General features: G+C 46.4%; 1 protein-coding gene across 1 annotated transcript in view; it reads left to right on the plus strand.

The window, feature by feature from the left end:
* The first annotated feature begins 7,653 nt into the window (after positions 1-7,653).
* LOC138821964 (carbohydrate sulfotransferase 11-like) overlaps positions 7,654-18,951 on the plus strand; it is a 100,860-nt gene continuing 89,562 nt past the window's right edge. Inside the window, exons 1-2 of the mRNA XM_070014435.1 lie at positions 7,654-7,699; positions 10,014-10,099. Of these exons, the coding sequence (XP_069870536.1) occupies positions 7,654-7,699; positions 10,014-10,099 (132 nt within the window). The remainder of the gene's footprint in view (positions 7,700-10,013; positions 10,100-18,951) is intronic.

Consider the following 18,951-nt stretch of genomic DNA (forward strand, 5'->3'; position numbering starts at 1 on the left):
CTTTCCTCCCCTCCCTTCTCCCTTCCCCTCTTCTCCACCTCTTCTCCCCTCTCCTCCCCTCTCTTCTCCCCTTTTCTCCCCCTCCCCTTTCCATCTTTCCCTTCCCTTTTTTCTCTTCTCTTCCTTCTTTCCTTTCTTCTTTCTTTTCTTCCTTTCTTCTTTCTTTTTTGTCCAGGACCAGAACACAAACTTGGTATCTAACACTTTGGCTCATTGTCTACCTGAGTCACGCCTCCGGCATCCCATTTGAAGCTTTCTTCAGGGAGGATCCTTCCTTCCTCTGGTTCCTGCCTAACCCTGGCAATCCTGGTGACCCTTGGCTTGTAGTTATATCCTTCCTACTTTGCTTCTGAAGACTTCATGTCACAGGCCTTTTCCCCAGTGTGTCTGTGTTTTCTCCTCCTCTTAGAAGACACCAGTCATGGGATTTAGGGAAAACTAATCTAGTATGAACTCATCCTAATTTAGCTATAATTATATTTGCAAAAACAACCCTGTTTCCAAACAAGGCCATATTCTGATGTTCTAGGTACATATTGAATTTGGAAGTGAAACCACAGTCCTACCTAGGTCCCTTATCATCTTCTAGAATGAGGGTGGGGGGGTAGGGAGGGAAAACAGCCTAAGGTGGCCCAGAGTTTTCCTAGGTGGCCTTGAAAGAGGTTAAGGGTACATGACAATTCCCAGAGCCTTCAAAGAGACTGTGTGTTCAAGAGACTTGTCTGGTGAGGCAGAGTGGCCTGGCACAGAGTGGCTAAGGGTACAGGGTCCTGGGCAGGCTCTCTGTGGTCCTAGAGAGGCCAGTTTGGGGGCTCCTACTCTGCCATGCACAAGTAACTACAGTCCCAGTGACTTGCACCACTTTCCGTACTCCTCCCTTCCTTCCCCTCCCCCACCCAGCTGTGTCACTTTGTATCTGAGCATGGGGAACCCCAGCGGCAGACAGCCACGTGTCCAAGTTGGAAAGTCAGACTTGAATCACCAGACACTGGGAAGAAAGAATGTTGGCATGTTATCTGCAGCCCTGTAAATTCAATTGCTAAGGGGATCGGGGGACCCACAGGGGCCAGAGTGAAGCCCTGCAGCATAGGGGGAAAGCCGCTGTATGTGAGTTGCCCCGCGGGTGTCTATAGTTGCTTATTGAGGTGGACAAAGAGTGATTGCAGGGTTGTCTGTTTTGTTTTTATTCAAGTGAATGGAAAAATGTAACATGTCAGGACCTTCCTAGGTTCTTTGCTAATGTCAGTTTCTCTGTTTTAATCTTCTCTACAATAATATTCTACCATTGCCTGGGTTTTCAGAGATGGATGGGGGGCAGGATGGGGGAGGGAGAGTCTGTGTTGAGGTCTGGTAGCTGGTAGGTATGGTGGCTAGCTCTTGACTCCCACCCTACAACCAGTCCAAAAGTACCTGGTGTGCTATGAATTCTGTTTATGTGAGCTTTTCCATGTCATTCAAAGTGACATTTATTTACAGAAAAGCCTCCTAAAAACACTAGCTTCCCTAATTTTAACAATCTTAGTATTGATATTTTATACATGAACAATCTTAGTATTCATATTTAGCCTTTAACAAACCTGTCCTTTCATAATTTAAATTACGTTTAAAACTTGATCGCTCTAAAGTCTCTTTTGAATACTTGTTGCCTGATTTCATAAATATCTAATTGATATAAAATACTTCAAGCTTAGAAATCTGATTCCTTACTCCTATATCATATATAAGCCATGAGATTTAAAAATAATCTGTAGTCAAAAGATAGTTCATTCAAGTCTTTCATATTGACATTGCAGGGTGGATCTACTCAAATAGGTCAAAGTCTTCTTGATAATATTAATCTGAAAAAAAATCATGTACTTTAAAAAAAATAAGCTTATTGAGATTTTATTCTATGTGTAAAACACCCATTTTATGTGGGGCCTATTTACGGAGTTGTACAAACACGACCACAGCCTAATTTTAGAATGTTCTAGAAAGAAACCCTTGTCCATTTACCGTCACTCCCTTTTCCTGTCCCTGACCTTAAGTAGCCACTGATGGACTTTCTGCATCTCTAGTTTCCTGTTTCACATTCTTTCTCCGCTTCATTTGAAATCACCCTGAGTTTTAAAGGTAAAAATCTGGCAACGCAAACAATTGTAGGATCACCTTTCCAAGCCGTTCTGTGGGTCCCATTCTTTGTCAGTCCCTTTGGCCTGACACCTTTCCCTCTGGACCGAGTAGAGCTTGTGAAGCCAGCGACTAGACTCGAGTCACTGGCTGCCTGGTACACACGACCTTGCCCTGAAGATGGCCTCTGTAGGGTGACTGTTTATTCTTACCACTCCCTTGCCTGTCCTTCAGGCTCATGGGTGGGAGGTGGGGAGTGTAAAGATTGGTATGAGAGAGCTATCAGGCTCTGCTGTAGATGGCCACAGTGCAGTGGCCATATATTATCCTTGGAACACAGTCAACCTACTTGCCTAGCAGCCTTTGGGCCTCACCATGGGCCACGTGTGTTTCAGTGTCTCTGCACACTCATCTTCATGGCGGTGTTGCTTACAGTAGCCACGAGGTGAACAGTACATGTGCCCCATTGATGGACAAGCGATCAATATGGTTGCGAATCCACACCACGAGCTATAATTCTGACATGCCCCACTACACAATTGAACATCAAAGACAATACACTTCATGACACAATTGGTCATGACAGGACAAATGCCAGATGGCTCCTCTTGTATGAATAACTAAGGCCAGTTTCACAGAGGCAGAAGGTACCAGGATGTTATTATAGGCTGGGGGAGGGAAGTGAGAGGTTGTTTGAAGGGTAGGGGTTCCATCTGAGATGATGGGAAAGTTCTAGAACTACACAGCGATGATATTTGCACAGCAGTGGGAATGCATTGTGTGGCTGAACTCCATCCTAGAAATGCCTTAAGAAAAAAAAAAAAAGCAAAATCTGCTACATGCTGGTGACTCACACCTGTAATTCTCAGGAAGCTGAAATCTGAAGATTGCAGTTCAAAGCCAGCCTGAGCAGAAAAGTTTGAGACTCTTCAGTTAATTAGCAAAAAGCTAAAACTAGAGGCCTGGCTCAAGTGGTAGAGTAGAGCTGGGCACTGATGGCTCATGCCTATATTCCTATTACTCATGTGGCTGACATCTGAGGATCGTGGTTCAAAGCCAGCCTGGGCAGGAAAGCCCGTGAGACTCATACCTCCAACAAACTATTCAGAAAAAGCTGGAAGTAGCACTGTGGCTCAAGTGGAAGAGTGCTAGTCTTGAGTACAAAGAGGCTCAGGGACAGCACCCAGGCCTGGAGTTCAAGCTCCAGGACTGGGACCCTCAAAACAAAGTGATGAGTGGCTGCCTTTAGTGAAAAAACTAAGGCACAGTGCCCAGGCCTGAGTACAAGCCCCAATACCAGTACACACACACACACACACACACACACACACGCACGCACGCACGCACGCACGCACGCACGCACGCACGCATGCACGCACGCACGCACATACACACAACAACATCAACAAAAACTAAACCAAAAACTCTAGTGTATTTCCTTCCTGTCTGCAGAGACCCAGGCTGACTGCCAGTCCTTATTTAATTTTTTTTAAATTGTTGTTATAAAGATGATGTACAGAGAGGGGTTACAGTTACATAAGTCAGGTAAAGAGTACGTATCTTTTTGGACAACATCACCCCTTCCCTCGCTCTCTCCCAGTTTTTCCCTCCCATCCCCACCCATAAGTTGTCTAGTTCATTTTCAACCAAGTGTCCAGTGAGTACCACTGCTGCATTTGTTCACCCTTTGTCCTTCCATTTCTGTGCCTCCCCTTACATTCTGCCAGTCCGTTCTTTCTTAAGAGTGACTCAGTTCTTTAAGAATTAAAGAATTGAAGGTGCCTTGGCCTAGCTTCAGTCACCCTTTCACTAGGCTCCACATGGCCCTCTGAACACCCATGGTCAGGGTAGGATGCATGGCCTAGATAGAGCCTCTCCACTGGGGATTCAAAGTGCCAGAAGAGTCTTGGAGATGTAATGAAACCTCGCAGAGGTATAAGTGACTGGTACTTTTAAACTTTTGTACGAACTAAGCACAGATGTTGTTTTCTGAAGACTTTTACTTCTGTTACCTACCACTTTTGTGGGTGCTGCTTAGGAATAACTGTCTCCACAGTGCTCATCAGTGGTGGAGAAACTCCTTAGAGCTTCCAGGCCCCGCCTCTCTCCCTGTCTCCTTTCCATTTTCCTGCCTTCCTGAGATACTGCTTTGATTTCAAAAGATGGTGGCCATGGAGAAGACGGAAGATCCTGCAGAAGTACCCTTGATCCTGGGGTGGGGGAGATGCAGGTGCCTCCAAGGTACTTGGTGGTGTCTGGACTGCCGAGCTGATCCTTCCTGAGAGAACTTCCACCCGAAGTCCCTAGGGGTGAGATCCAGTCCTGTGATATTTCACACAGAGAGTTTTGGGGGACCAAGCACCAGACCATTTTTTAAAAACATTTTCATTTAATTCCCACCCCACTTTGGAATACAGCCATCATTGCTATCAGACGTCTTGGCTCACTTGCAGAAGTTGGGGCCTCTTTATCTCAAATCTCAGGCTGTGAATGGAATAGAGTGGGATTGGAATCCATTTGAGTTGACCTTAGCTTCCAAAAGGCTCTATTGGCTGACAACTCTAGCTTGGCACTTTGCTGGCTCTTTGGCAGCACAAAGTCCAAGTGTTAGAGATCTTGGTCCTTTGCAAACCAGGTTGATTGGTTTCCTCAGTTTTAACCCAGTGTTCTTGGAAAGGGATGAGTGACAGCTGTGACTTCCTGACTTCTGGGAGTAGGCTGTGGGTCCCCTGGTACAAAGCAGAATGATTCCCTCAGAGAGAGCAGGGAATTACTTGGGAAGACTGAATCCATCACTGCCCTGTTTTGACACATTGGCAGGACCACACCACACTGGAGCACTGACAGGACTGTGCACATCTGGAGGAAACATCTGGAAATAGGCTGCTGTTCTGCACCCAGAGCATGGAGTAGTTGAGGAATCAGGCCCGCCCTGGCTCTTAGAAAAGTCTGATTTGGAAAGTGTTTCAAGTCAGCTGCAAATGAGGTGTTTTGCTAGGGGGAGGAAGGAGGCCCATGGATTGTGGGTGACTTAGGCAATGAGGGCACTCTGAATGCTGAGTGAAGCGACAGCACGTCACTCCTGACTTTAGAGCAGGTTGGCAAGGTAGTAGAAGACAGGGTTTGAATTTGCTATTTCCTCTTCCATTTGTTGGCTGTGAGGCTGGATAAGTTACTGTGCTTCAGTTTCCTCAGTTGTAAAATGTGAGTAAAAGTTTGCGCTGGTAGCTCACCCCTGCAATCCTAGCTTCTCAGGAGCAGAGATCTGAGGATCGCGGTTCAAAGCCAGCCCGGGCAGGAAACTCCTTGACACCAATAAACCACCAGAAAACTGGAAGTGGCACTGTGGTTCAAGTGGTAGAGCGTTAGCCTTGAGCTGAAGAGCTCAGGGACAGTGCCCAGACCCAGAGTTCAAGCCCATGACCGACACCCCCCCCCAAAAAAAAAAGTGAGTAAATATTACATCTCACTTAAAGGGTTTTATGCAGATGAACAGAACTAGAGTGAAAATTGGGCTAGTATTAGGTCAAGCATCAGGCACCAAGGGGTAGATTCTCAGGACTTGTTTTTTCTCATGCTTATTGTGTACTTTTAATGTTTTGATAAGACCTGACGCCTGGCCCTGGCTGTGTTAATGATGCTGGAGTGCCAGGCACATGGGTAAACCTTTTGAGGTGCTTCTGTCAGTTGAGGGGCTGGAGATATTTTGCATCTCTCTCTGGTTTTGTGAAATTTGTGGAAGGCAGGTTCTCCCCCTGCCCCGCCCCCACAGCACCCCGGCCGCCACCAGCGGAGGTGGGGAGGCTGCAATGCTTCTGTCTTCAGATCTGAATTAACTGTGCCCGTGGTTGTGGTAGAATCAGAGAATGAGCTGGGCCAATTCCCTGGCCCTGAGCTCACTGTCCACCTCTTCTTCTCTGGGAACAGACTGGGATCCACAAAACAACATTGCCTCCCTCCCAGAGAAACCAGCACACGAGGATGGGCTTTCATTTGGGTTTCATTGGATGTTTCTTGGCTGGTACAGGGCTCTTCCTGGGTCTGATGAATCATGCTGTGAAGGGGCCCAATTATATTCTTAAGGGCTGTGCTTAATTCCAGTGAGCATGGAAAGGAGGAAAGCAGGGTTTGTAACTAAATAAAACTCATGGTAGTAGATGGCAGATGGTCACAGCTAGATGTCCTTGGGCACTGATTTCTTAGGGCTTTTGATCATCAGACATTTCATTTTCAAAGGCAAAAAAAAAAAATCACCCCAATGCCACAGGCATACATAGCCAGAAACAACCTGCATGCTGATGGTCTCACAGGCAGTGTGAAATTCTAGGTTATTCATAAACCTTTCTGACAAGTGAAAATAACCTGAGGAGACAGAATCTATGTGCCCAGTACCTGGCAAGGCACCAGCACACCGGAGGCACTGGAAAATTCCTTGAATGGATAAATGGATGAATGCACCCCAAAGGCACTTGAAAATCCCTTGAATGAATGGATGAATGGTTGTAATAGTTATTAATTGACTCTTTTCCCACTGTACCTTGTTGAGTCCTGTGCCCCTGGGTTTGGAGGTATATTTGTTATTGAATCACCTGTCTTAGCTGTGGCTAACCAACCAGATCTCAAGCCAGGAAGAAGCTGTGGAGACATGTGGCACTTGATGTAAGCCAAGGTGCGGGTGTGCACCACTGCCTTGCATTCAACTGATTGCAGTCTGAGACTATTAAAAAAAAAAAAAAGCACATCAATAGCCAGGCACTGATGGCTCAGGCTTGTAATCCTAGCTCCTCAGGAGGCTAACATCTGAGGATGAAGGTTCAAAGCCAGCCAGGAGAAGAAAGTTCCTGAGACTCTTATCTCTTAGCTATCCAAAAGCTGGAAACAGAGGTGTGGCTCAAGTGGTAGTGTACCATCCTTGAGCAGAAAAAGCTAAGAGACAGCACCCAGACATGTGCAGATGTTTGTTCTTGCCAGTCACCACCAGTCCCTAAAAAATCCAATGGAATAATGATTTACAGAACTTTACGTGGCATTAGGAATGATAAGTCAGGAACCAGTGAAACAGTGATGGTGTACTGCCATTTATACAAGGGACCATGGACTATGTGCCCCCCCCAAGGATCCCAGAACCTCTCCCCTGTATCCACCAAGGGGCAACTACTATTGCCAACCCTTCCCAAGTTTCCCAGGTGGCACGGTGGCCCTTGTTCTTACCATTTGGATGTGATTAGCTCAAGAGTCAAATGTGACCATAAGACCTTATGCCCTGTGGTGGTACACTTGGGTTTGACTTTTGAGGGGGCATCTATATCTGTACCCTCACCCAACACCAGAATAAGGATGCATTCCATGGCTCTCATTTCAAATGCCATGGTGTCTTTAGGGTTAAGTGGAGGCAGGCTGAGGAAAAGTTATTTACTCTGGAATATGACTTGTCTCTCTGCCTCTTCTGTGGTGGTGGTGGTGAATGTGATGTAGGGGGGTCATCTTACCAAAAAGCAGGTTGGGGGCCCTTCCTGATGATCTAACAAAATGCCAGCTGCAGGCATGGAGCCTCAAAACTGTTATTTAAACAAGCTCATCAATGCAGCAAGTGAGTAGAACCCATCGAAAAGCTGTAAGGATTTGGTTATTTATTTACTTATTTATTGTGTGTGTGTGTGTGTGTGTGTGTGTGTGTGTGTGTGTGTGTGTGTGTGTAGTGGGGGTGGATATCTCTTCCTAGAATCGCTTTACTCTTGCTCCTCTTCCCCATCAAGTTGGTGGACCTGTTTGTGAGTGTCCTAACCTGATTGTCAAACCCTGGTGGGCAGGGCTGGCTTATGATCCAGGGGCTGAATCCCCGGTTGGCTGAACTAAAAAGAATGGGGAGGGGACCCTTGGCAGCATCAGCCATATTTGAGTCTTGATTACCTGCTTCTACCTACTCTCCTTGATCATAAATTGACTCTCGTTGGGGGGCGGGGGGCCGGGCTTGGAACAGTGATCTGTTAACTGTGGGTCCTCTGCTGTGGGAAGGCTGGATCACCCCCCGAATTGCCACACACAGAAGCCCTCCACACACAGCGGGATGGCTCTCATTCTCATAAAAAGCATACAAGGCCCTGCTACTTTTGTAGCCTGGGGTGCTGAAGTTATTTTGCACCTCACCCCATGAAATCACAGGCAGGGCTGGAGGCAAAGGGTCCAAGCTACAGGCCTCACACAGTCAGAGCATCTTAAAGGCCTCGTATTAGAAAAATAAACCAATTAAATAATACTGCCCGCCATAAAAGCAGACTTATAATAGATCCGCAGCGGGGTCCTCTCTGGCGGTCCCACAGCCCTGGTCTCGATGAGCCTGTGTGCTGCCCTGGGGAGAGATTAATCTGGAATGGCGTGGGCATAATTTTACACGTTTTATGGCTGCTTTTTTTCTCTCCCAAAGTGTTGCTGTGTCATTGTACACCAAGGGCAACGTTCATGCGTGTGACCGTTTGCCTCCTTTTTGGTGGAAATGAAAAATGAAGTAATAAATGAAAGAAAAACACAAGGTAGATTTTTTCCCCCTTCCTCAAGAACAAAAAGTCAGTGTTTTCCTGGATAGCCTAATCAAAGTCTAGTGGCTTCTATGGATTGCTGTTTGTCCTCAATCCCTTCCCCCCACCCCCCACCCCCAGGCTGCCAGATTCACAGGCAGTGATTGGGGTTTAGGTGCTGTGATCTAGGTTCTCCAGGGCAGTGGATGGCAAATGCTTACTAGTGGGATCAAATCCAGTCCACTGTCCATTTTTGTTCAGCAATTGGAAAAACAAAAAATCCAAAGAGGAAGAAAAAGAGTTCTTGACACACAAAGATCTAGTGTGCACTGCCTGGACATGAAGTTTTATGGGTGCTCCATTGTCACTCTCTGCTGTGTTGGTGGTAGCTGTTTGACCCCACCATGGCCAAGACTAAGTACCGTCTGGCTCTTTCCAGAAGTGTGCCAGCCCAGCCCTTGGAAGTGCACACACACACACACACACACACACACACACACACACACACACAGCCATACTCTGCGTTATGGTGATCCAGTCAACATCTGACCAGGCAAGGTTATATAATAGAGCCAAAAAAAATCCTATCACCTCGTGGTGTGACGTCACTTTCACTGAGACGTCACAGCACAATGATAGTGCCCGTGTGTGTGTGTGTGTGTGTGTGTGTGTGTGTGTGTGTGTGTGTGTGTGGTGATGCTGGCGTAAACATACCCACTGTGCTGCCAATTGAATAAAAGCATCCCATGTGCAATTATGCACAGATAGGGAACTTGATAATGATGGTAAATGACTACATGCATTTACTGTGTATTTACTTCATGCTTATCATTATTTGACAATATACTCTTTCTATTTATTAAAAAAATGTTAACTGTGAAAGTCTTTTCATCTTATACCAGCAGCTACCTACTGTATCTAGTGTTTAGTTATCTCTTGATTACACCAATAGGCTAGAGTTGTACTACCCAGATTTGCGTAATACTCTCTGTCAAGTTCACACAGACACCATCACCTAATGATGTTCTCAGACCTTGTCCCTGTTGCTAAGCAATGAAGACTGTCCATTAGCCAGCCCAGTGTGTGGTTGAACTTGCTCTCTTGGAGTGATCTTGACAATGTCTTTCATTTCAGAGAACTGTAAATGCGGTTGTGTTTCCTTGCAGACTTGCTGGGGAGCATTCTTTAGCACAGTTTAGAACCTTGGGGTGAATCACTGCCTGCCATTGGATCAAGAAATAGCCCTGAGGATCTGCCTTTGCTTGAAGCAAAGCTAAAGTCTTTCTTCTTCTTCCCTATTGCTTCCTTGCTCCTTGGATGCCCTTTTCTTTGTCAGACAAGACACTTGTGTTTCGCTCATTTCTGATCAGTTTTACTTTCTTCCCTTAGTCATGAGGAGGAATCCGTTTGGTGTGGACGTCTGCTGCAGAAAGGGGTCACGAAGTCCTCTGCAGGAACTCTACAACCCCATCCAGGTAGGACCCCAGACGCCTGTGCTTGTGCGGCTCTCTCTGTTGGCACGTGTCAGTTTGAGGGTGAGGGAGCTATGCTGAAAAACTCCAAAGGTGCATTTGTTGGGAGGGGGGGATTTAAAATCTCTTCTCTTTCTTGGCATTTTACTGTCAGTGGTTACTTGTTGACTCCCCTTTCTGTTAGATGGGTTGAGTATCCCTAATCGGAAAATTCCCAACCCCAAATACTTCTAAGCCCAAACTTTTTTGAGACTCAAAGTGGCCCCTCAAAGAGAAACTAACACACCCTGACATCACTGATGGGTCATAGCCGCAATGCTGATGCAGTGAAAACATTCTAGAAAATGACCTTCAGAAAGGGCATATGAAGCACAAGTGAATTCCTCATTATTCATATGCAAATTTTCTAAAATAATTAAAAGTTTACTAGCTGAAGCATTTCTGTTTCTTTTGGATAAAGGGGCAGTCAACCTGTAGAACATTGTGAAACTCTAGCAGAGATTTTTAGAATTAGAGTTATGGAGGGGTTAGTGCCGGACTGTACTTTTGTACCTACCCAGGGTTCAAACCTTGGAGACATAGACATTGCAGGCCCCAGAAATGGAACTCTTGACTTGAGGCCTGAGCCAAGCTATGAAGAACCTCCTCCTGCACCTCCGAAGAAGGCCTGCAGATGGGTAAATCTGGCATTCACCAATTGCACGTAGGATTCGTCAAGTCACTGACACCTGAGAAGTGTACTTTTCTTCACCAGTTTGGCAAGATCCCCTTGTGTTGGGTGACTTTTGCCAACTGATTGTCACAGTCACCCTGACTTGTTAGCTTAGGGAGGTGGCAAATGTGACATCTGTGTTGTTGATGATGTAAAAAGGTCCTCTTGCAGCAAGAGCGGCTACAATGTAGAGAATGTGTTCCGCATGGAGATTAAGAAGCAAAGTTTGGAGGTCTGGTCACCGTGGCGATGGCCTCAGTGGCCTATGGGTCTTGATGGGAAGGCTCCAGGGCTGGTCCATTTGCAGGGGCCATAATTAGTACCTTATGCTGAGGGTTGCTCAGTGGTAACATCAGCGAAATCAACTGACCTTCAGTAGCTTCTGAGAAGGGGTGTGGGATAGTAAGAAACTGCTGAAGCAGCCTAAAGGCCAGAGTCTCTGGACATCAGTTTGGACTGAATTCTTAATTTTATACTTCTGGGGCCCATGGTGTCTGGTAGGCGAGTTTGGGCTTCACTGGTGCTGAATTCTTAAAGCTTTTGCAAAAGAACCTTCTTATTCCTACATCTCACCTGCACTCCCTTCTGAGTTGTGAGTGGCAGAGGGACTCTCCTGTCTCTGCCCTGTCTTGGAGCTCTAGGTATGGCAATTAATACTGCTACAGGCTTCTTCTGCTGGGTTCTGGGCTCGCTCAGCAGGGAATTTGGTGCCCAAGTACCCTAACTTGTATGGGGGTGTCTCCTGGTCTTCTGTATCATCATCTCCAGGAGACAGCCATTTCCTTTTTTTCTGGTAATACGTTTTTTTAAATTTGGTGTTTATTGGGTTGTATATAGAGAGGTATTTTTTATCTTGACATTTTAATATATGCTTATAACACAGTGGATCATATTCACCCCTTGATTATAATCTCTGGCAGTCTCTTTTACTTTCATGACTTTGGTTGTTTTGTTTTATACTTTTATTTCCTCCTAGCTTCTACAAGTGAGAGAAGACATGTGGTACTTGTCTCTGTGAGCCTGGCTTATTTCACTTAACATGAAGATCTCCAGTTTCATCTGTTTCCCAGCAGACGATGTAGTTTTATTCTTAGTGGCTTAGTAAAACTCTGCTGTGTCTATATCTATCCATCCTTTGATGGTGCCTAAGCTGATTCCTTCACTTGGAGTAATGCTGTGCTGACCGAGGCAGCCCCGGCCTTTGATTATACATAGGGTTTTTGGCAGGCAGGGCAAAGCACATAAAGACCATTCAGATGTAAACCACTCCCTCATTGCTGCTATCCTATGTTACGGGCAATTTAGGATGTCCTGGCTATTGCTGACACAGCTTCCTCCTCTGCCTGAAAGTCCAGAGACTGTCCTGGTTACCATTGTATCCCCAAAACACCTCATACAAGGCTTGGTCAGTGCGAGGTTCCCTCCTCTCAACAAGCTTGTGACTATTTGAAAGGTGAAAGTCTAGGTTCGAGTTCTTCCTTCACATCTGTCTAGCTATACAGCCTGGAAAACATGATGAGTAAAAAAGACTTTTTTCCCCCAACAGAGAATCTCTCTGGAATGTTGGGAGGATAAAATAATTCTGATGTGTCAAGGGCTATGTGAGGGTAATTTGTCATTTTTATAACCAGGAGGGTGGCTGTGATATTAGAAGGTCAGACCTGGAGTAGAAGCCCCGCGTCATTTCCCGGCTATGTGCCTATGAGCTGGCTGCACAAACCCTCTGAGCTTCTTGTCCCTCCATTTATCACGTAGTACAAATAATACCCACCCTGCACGAACACATGGTGACATGTGCAGAGTTTGTGCCTTCCTGGTTGGCCCGTTTGCTATGACAAGTGCTTACTGAATGCCATTGGGCTCCAAGCATGGACATAGGCATGAAAGAATGCTCAGGGCCTGTGGTCAGCCTTCTGTGTGGCTTACATTGTTATCTGCCCCTAGGCAATGTGCAGAAGTGGTAGGGCTAGGTAGACCCTGCTGGGTATCTTTGTAATCCAGTCAGAGGAGAGGGAGACCCCTCCTGGGTAGAGATCGCTTTCCCCCTTGTGGTGGCTTGAGTGTTGTTTGGGTGAAAGGCTCATTTCACACTGGCCTAGAACTTGGGGAGGGCAGGTGGGGCTGGAGAGGCAGTACTGCGAGTCACTGCAGGCGTGGGTGGGCGGGTGAGTCACTGAGTGACTACCCTTGTTCAAGGACATCTTGAGCATGGTGTCTAGCCCAGGGAAATTGTGTCTGTGCAGGAATCTTGCCCCATTTCCTCGGGATGTTGTCTCAGGATATTCTCCCTTCCCCCGCCCCCACCAAGGGCTGGCTTCCTTTACAAGCGGTGATTATGTTCCATTCCCACGCAAACTCCTTAAGTGGTACTCTTTGGAGAAGCTGTCCAGGCCTGGGGTGGGTGGGGGAGTTGAGAAGGGAGGAGGGAGATAGGTGGAGTGGGAGTGAGACTTGTGTCCACCAGATAATTTACAGACTTTGCAGCTGATTGGGCTGGGCTTTCGTGTCTCATGTTTTCCTACCAGCCACGCTGTAAGCCCAGAGCAATGGTGTGTGGATGAGGCGGGAGACCGAGGCTGATAATGTTATATCCACGCCACGGAGAGCAACTAAGGAAGAGGCTTGAGCTTTATCAAAGCTACAAACCCATGATGTTCTTGCTGTCATTAACAACAGTGGTGGCGGGAATTATCCCTTCCTCAGGAAAACGGGCTATACTCTGATTCTAGTATCTAGGGTTTTCTTATTTTAGTGCCCAACGAACCTCCCACCATTTAAACAACAATTGGATTTTAAAGACAAGAAAAAAAAACCTCTCTGACTTTGTAGTTGATATTCTTAGCAAAACTGCACTCTGATGTCTTATAATTTTCCCGGTTCTCTGTTGTCTTCCTGGACCTAAAATAAACCATAATTGCCCATCAGATCAGCTGGCTTCGAGTCACCCAAAGTTCAGGAGTTGCCAACTGTATATTTGTGGGCCAAGAACATCTGTGGGCTTCCCGGACTCAGCTCAGACTCTCGGGGCAGAGCTTCACTGTCAGCCATTAATAGGGCATAATTGCCCTTAAATGCCAGCAAGGGTGAGACGTCTTGTCCTCCTACCTCGCCCACCTCCTGGGCTTCTTGTGGTTTTCCTGAAGTCTTCATAGCATCACTATGTGGTTCAGCCCTGCCAGGCCTCAGTCTTTCTTTAGCATGTGCATTTGTTGTGTGATGTACCCTGGATGTCCAACTGGGCAGGGCCAAGTCAGCCATCTGAAGACTTCCTCAGGTCCCTGGGGACCAGTTGACCAATTAGACCAACTATGGGGTCCAGCGATGTTCTGGATGATCTGTTGGAGGGTCACACAAAAAGCCAAATAAAATCAGCAAGGAGGGAAAAATGAGAGAGACTGGCACCCCCAGGACACCCCACTATCTGTCAGGTGATGGTCTCAGTGATCACTTCTTCAGTGTGCTAAAGCAAACTTCCATCTCTGTCAGGTGGGGTCCAGAAAGAAGGGTGGAATGAAGGGAAGAGAGGCAGGGAAAAGGCAAGGGAGACACGAAGGAAGAAAAAGTAGCTGTTCACTGAACTTCTAATATATGTCTGTGACAGACATGTTCAAACATGTCTCATTTCTCTGTCTCTATTGGACTGGGGATGGAACTCGGGGGAGGAGGAGAGGACCCTCTGCTGAGCAAACACCATCGCTACCTCTGAGTTACATCCCAGCCCCTCACCATCCTAAGGAAGTGTCATTTTTCCATAAACCCATTTTCCAGATAGGCTCACTGAGGCTCCAGAGAGGCTAAGCAATTTGACAGGATCATGCCAGAACCAAGCCTCTCTGACTCTCTAGACTGTGGGAGGATGAGAACCTAGCAGCTCTTTGCCAAGTGGAAAAATGCTGCCTGGTGACTCAAGCTGTGGCCTGGGGTGTGCTCTGGACCAGTTGTGAAAGTCACAGCGCGCTGCCAGCCCGGGGCAGGTGTGGGACGATGTGCAATGATCAATGGGTGTCCAGTGTAGCTATAGATTAGCTTGATGCAGTGAAAAACCTTTGCCTCTGGGCTGGAGGCAGGCTAAGCTGGAATCACCCCCAGAAACCCTGTTTTGAACGTCAAAGCTTGTTTGACTTTCACAGATGCTGAAATCAGGGTGTGCTGCTTGGAGAAGGGGCAGGAGAAGCATTTGGTACCAGTGGATCGGCTCTGCACTCTTGCAGAGAGTGTGATGGTGAGGGTTGGTAGGCGCCAGGGCCTCCCAGAAGACGGTGTTTGACTCCTGAATGGCCCCAAACAGATGGAAATCTGGGCTGCTTGTTAGCTCAAGGCCTCTTTCTGCAAGTAATTTCCGCTTTGGACTTTCGCATCACCATTTGAAAGTGAGATTTACCAGAGAGCGTAAAACACACACATGCACACACACATGCACACACACACAACAACAACTTAGAGCCCTGGAGGTTTCATTTGATTAGCCTAGGATGTAGATAGTGTGTTGCTTTTTTCCAGTGCTCCCTAGGTGGTTCTCATACCCTGCCAGAGCTCTGAAGTCCCAGGTTGAAGGTGTTGAAAGGTCTCCACCGTTTAATCATCTTTGGTTTGAGCATTATTCACTGTGCATTCCTTGAAAAGCACCACAAAGCACATGTACTGAGATTGTCTTCACTCTTCTCGTAGGAAGGCCCCAGGATTACTTCTGTTGTCCAATTGCAGGTTTGTAGGGCTGCTCCCCCGAGGCTTAGTCAGCATTATGTCGACAAACCGGAAGCTGAGTTTCCAGACAGTCTATTGGGAACCAGCCCTGTGAAAGGATCACTCAGGCTACCCTCATTGATCCTGTGAAAAGGAGGATGCAGACTGGTTTCAGGCCAGGCATCAGACGGGCCTGGTTAGAATCTCACAAATACACCAGAAGAGGGAGGGCTGGTCTGCCTGTCCAGTGACTGCTTGGGAGGAAAGATGTTAGGGAAGGCAAGAAAGAACAGCCATTGTTCAGTTCTGACTCTGGTCAATTAATCCCTTCATTACCAACCACCTGGTAAATGATGAGTCCCTCTAATTATCTTGCTTTGACCCAACAGCTGTCTACCAGCCAAAGAGCGATTCATTGATTTCATTGTAGGCTGGCTCCTTTTGCAAAGATACTACTGACTGAGCCTGATACTACAGACAGCAGCTGGCTGGCCAAGAGGAATATTACCTTAACCTGATCTTCCTGCACGATGCTGATGAGGACGCTCCATTATTCATTGCAAAGGACAATAGACCAACCAGCTTCATTGCAAAAGCCAGGGATAGTGAGCTGTCTTTTCTCTCACTCTCTCTCTCTCTTTGCTATTGGCACCATGATCTTGAGTCAGAGCACTGCACTGGTCAAATTTCCAATAGAGCCAGGACAGATGGGGACGCAAGAGGGAGATGCCATTTGGGTCATAGGAGAAGATTGGGTGGGTGAAGGCTCGGGGTAATCCCAGCCCAGGTTTCAGTATGACCATTTTGGTTTCTGTTATGTGTCTGTGAGTCTCTGTGATGATTGGTAAGCTTGATCTACAGGTTTACAAGTCCCTGTGAGCCTTTGCATGTGTCCTAAGTGTGGCTTGTGGACATATGTGTCTATTCTACAAGCATCCTAGAAAACAGGACAGTCACAGATTTTATGGTTTGAAAAATCCATTTGGTCATGTCTGTTCCAGGTCTGATCCTTGTGTAAGCAACCCAGGAACAGGCTCAATGAGACGGGTATATTCATGTACCATTGTTGAACTCATTCATGGATCTACCTTGAACTTCAGCTTTCTGTACAGGCAGCTGTTCACTTTCGGAGACAGATGAAGTCTGATGTGACCCAATAGATTCCAATGTGGAAAGGAAGTGTGTGGCATTAATGAGGTTCTTCTATGTCAGTTGGGGTGAATACAATCTGACAGCTTTCAACAGGAGAAGGGCATTGGGTGACAGAATGACTTCAGCAAATGCCAAATGGTAACTTAGCTGTGCAAGCTGCCATTTCCCCAAAAGTTATTTCCTGAATTACCCTCAATTATAAAAGGCCTCTACATAATTTGATTTTTTTTTCTCCCTGTAAATTACACAACTCAAGTAGCTCTTGGGCCCACTGGATTTTGACCTTGTCAGATGGATGAGCTAAAACAAAGCGCTGACTTATGGTCAGACTTGTAGAAGAAGCGATGGGGTGGGACCTTCCCATGGGGGGTAGATGTATAGTGTTCAGCTCAACTCCACACAGTTTCCTGTAGACCCCGGGCAAATAGCTGAATGTTTTATAGCCTTGAAGTCCTTGTATGTAAAATAGAAATAAAATGCCACTGTTTTAGTTATTAAGGATTACATTTGAGAATGCAAAGAGTTCTAGGCTTGCAGCAAGTTGAGATTGATTGCAGATTTCTAGCACCCTCCCCTGAGAAGATCTCCCTGATTTTTCTCCCTGCCCCCAGCTCAGGTTACATGCCTTTCTAGAATGGTATCACCTAGTAGCAATAGAAGGTAAGCCACATGCACAATTTGAAATGTTCTGAGAGCTTCACAAACAAAAATAACAGGCAACATCTAATTTTAATAACATACTTTTATTTCACTCAGTATTTCCAAAATAAAATTTTTTTTTCTATATGACAATCCATAAAAAGAAACGTTTAGATATTTAATGTTCTGGCTTTCACTTGGAGTCTCTGAGCAGGCTTGATGCTGGGGAAGCCATCTCAGTGGGGACTGACCAGGAGGAAGAAGCTCAGTAGCTACCTGTGGCAGTGCACTGCCCTGTTGAACATTGTGGATCTATAACATGTCACTTCTGGCCAGTGTTTCCCTGATTTAGGACTTGCATTGCACTCATCTTCAATGACATCACTAGGCTGTGAGCCCATGCTAGGCCAAAGGCTGTGTCTAATTGTCTCAGGTTCCTGGTGCTCTTCCAAGCTGACTGCCAAAGAGATGACAGGTGGGACAAAGCTGCTGCTTCCCGTGACCCTTGTGAACTTAGCTTGTGGGGCTCTGGGGTGAGACCAGGCTTCGCATCCCCAAAACCTCAGAAGCAACTAGCTATCAAAATGGCCAGGTTTCCTGGGGTACATTGCCACTCCAGGCCAACAATGCCTCCCCTCCCCCAGTTAAAACAGCCTCCCAGAACGTGTGAGTAAAGACACTGGAGAAGGGCCACACTTTGAAACCTATCAGTTATATATCTCTCCATTTCACCATTGTAGGAATGTCTGTCTGTCCATCTGTCTCTGCTTAGTATGGACCTCAGTGTCTCATACCTCATGCATGTTAGGTGTGTGCCTGGGCCATGATCCCCCTATTTTAACCTTCCCATCCTTGCCGATCACAGGCACATACAATCACTTTTGGCTTTTGTGCATGGAGACTGAGTCTTTTCCACCCAGACTGGCCTGACGCCTTCACCCTGCCAGTTTCAGCCTTGGCTTGGGATGACAAACGCACATCATTGGGTCCAGTTAAGGGGTGAGAGTTGGTTTTACTAACTTGTCCATCCAGGCTGGCTGCAAACTCTGCAAACTGTGATCCTTCTCAGTGCTTTTTTTTTTTTTTGAGTGTGTGTGTGTGTTTGTTTTTGTTTTGTCCACAGAGGTCTATTTTCACACTCCACTGGGCTTTTGCTCCCAACTCAGTGGAGACTGTTTAACTGCCATTTTTCATACACTGAAACTAAGAACGTGTGTTCCAAGAGGCATGGGGGTGGTTCTGGGTCTCTGGTAATTAACAGGAAACACAAGTCAGCAAAATAGGTATCTAAGCCCCAGTAGGGATCTAGCTGGGGGAGGCTAGACTGGGGGTACTGCTCATGAGGGGCTGCCCATTCCTGAGATGGACCACACTGATCAGTACATTGCTGGGTATCTTGGCTAAAGTTCTGGGGCCACAACCTTGTTATAGACCCCTGGCTGATGCTGGTAGAAGGAAAGAGAAAACAGGGTTCACTCACCTCAACCATTTGTTGCTCTAGTAAAGAATTTTATTTATTTATTTATTTATATTTTTTATTATTGTAAAAAGACACTGTACAGAGGGGCTACAATTACATGAATAAGGTAATGAGTACATTTTCCTATTGAGCATTATTACCACCTCCTTTGTTTTCCCCTGCCATTTCTTCACTCCCCAGTTCCCCAAC

Source organism: Dipodomys merriami, unplaced genomic scaffold, assembly GCF_024711535.1.
Source record: "Dipodomys merriami isolate MVZ:Mamm:240054 unplaced genomic scaffold, mDipMer1.0.p SCAF_97, whole genome shotgun sequence".
Taxonomy (NCBI): domain Eukaryota; kingdom Metazoa; phylum Chordata; class Mammalia; order Rodentia; family Heteromyidae; genus Dipodomys; species Dipodomys merriami.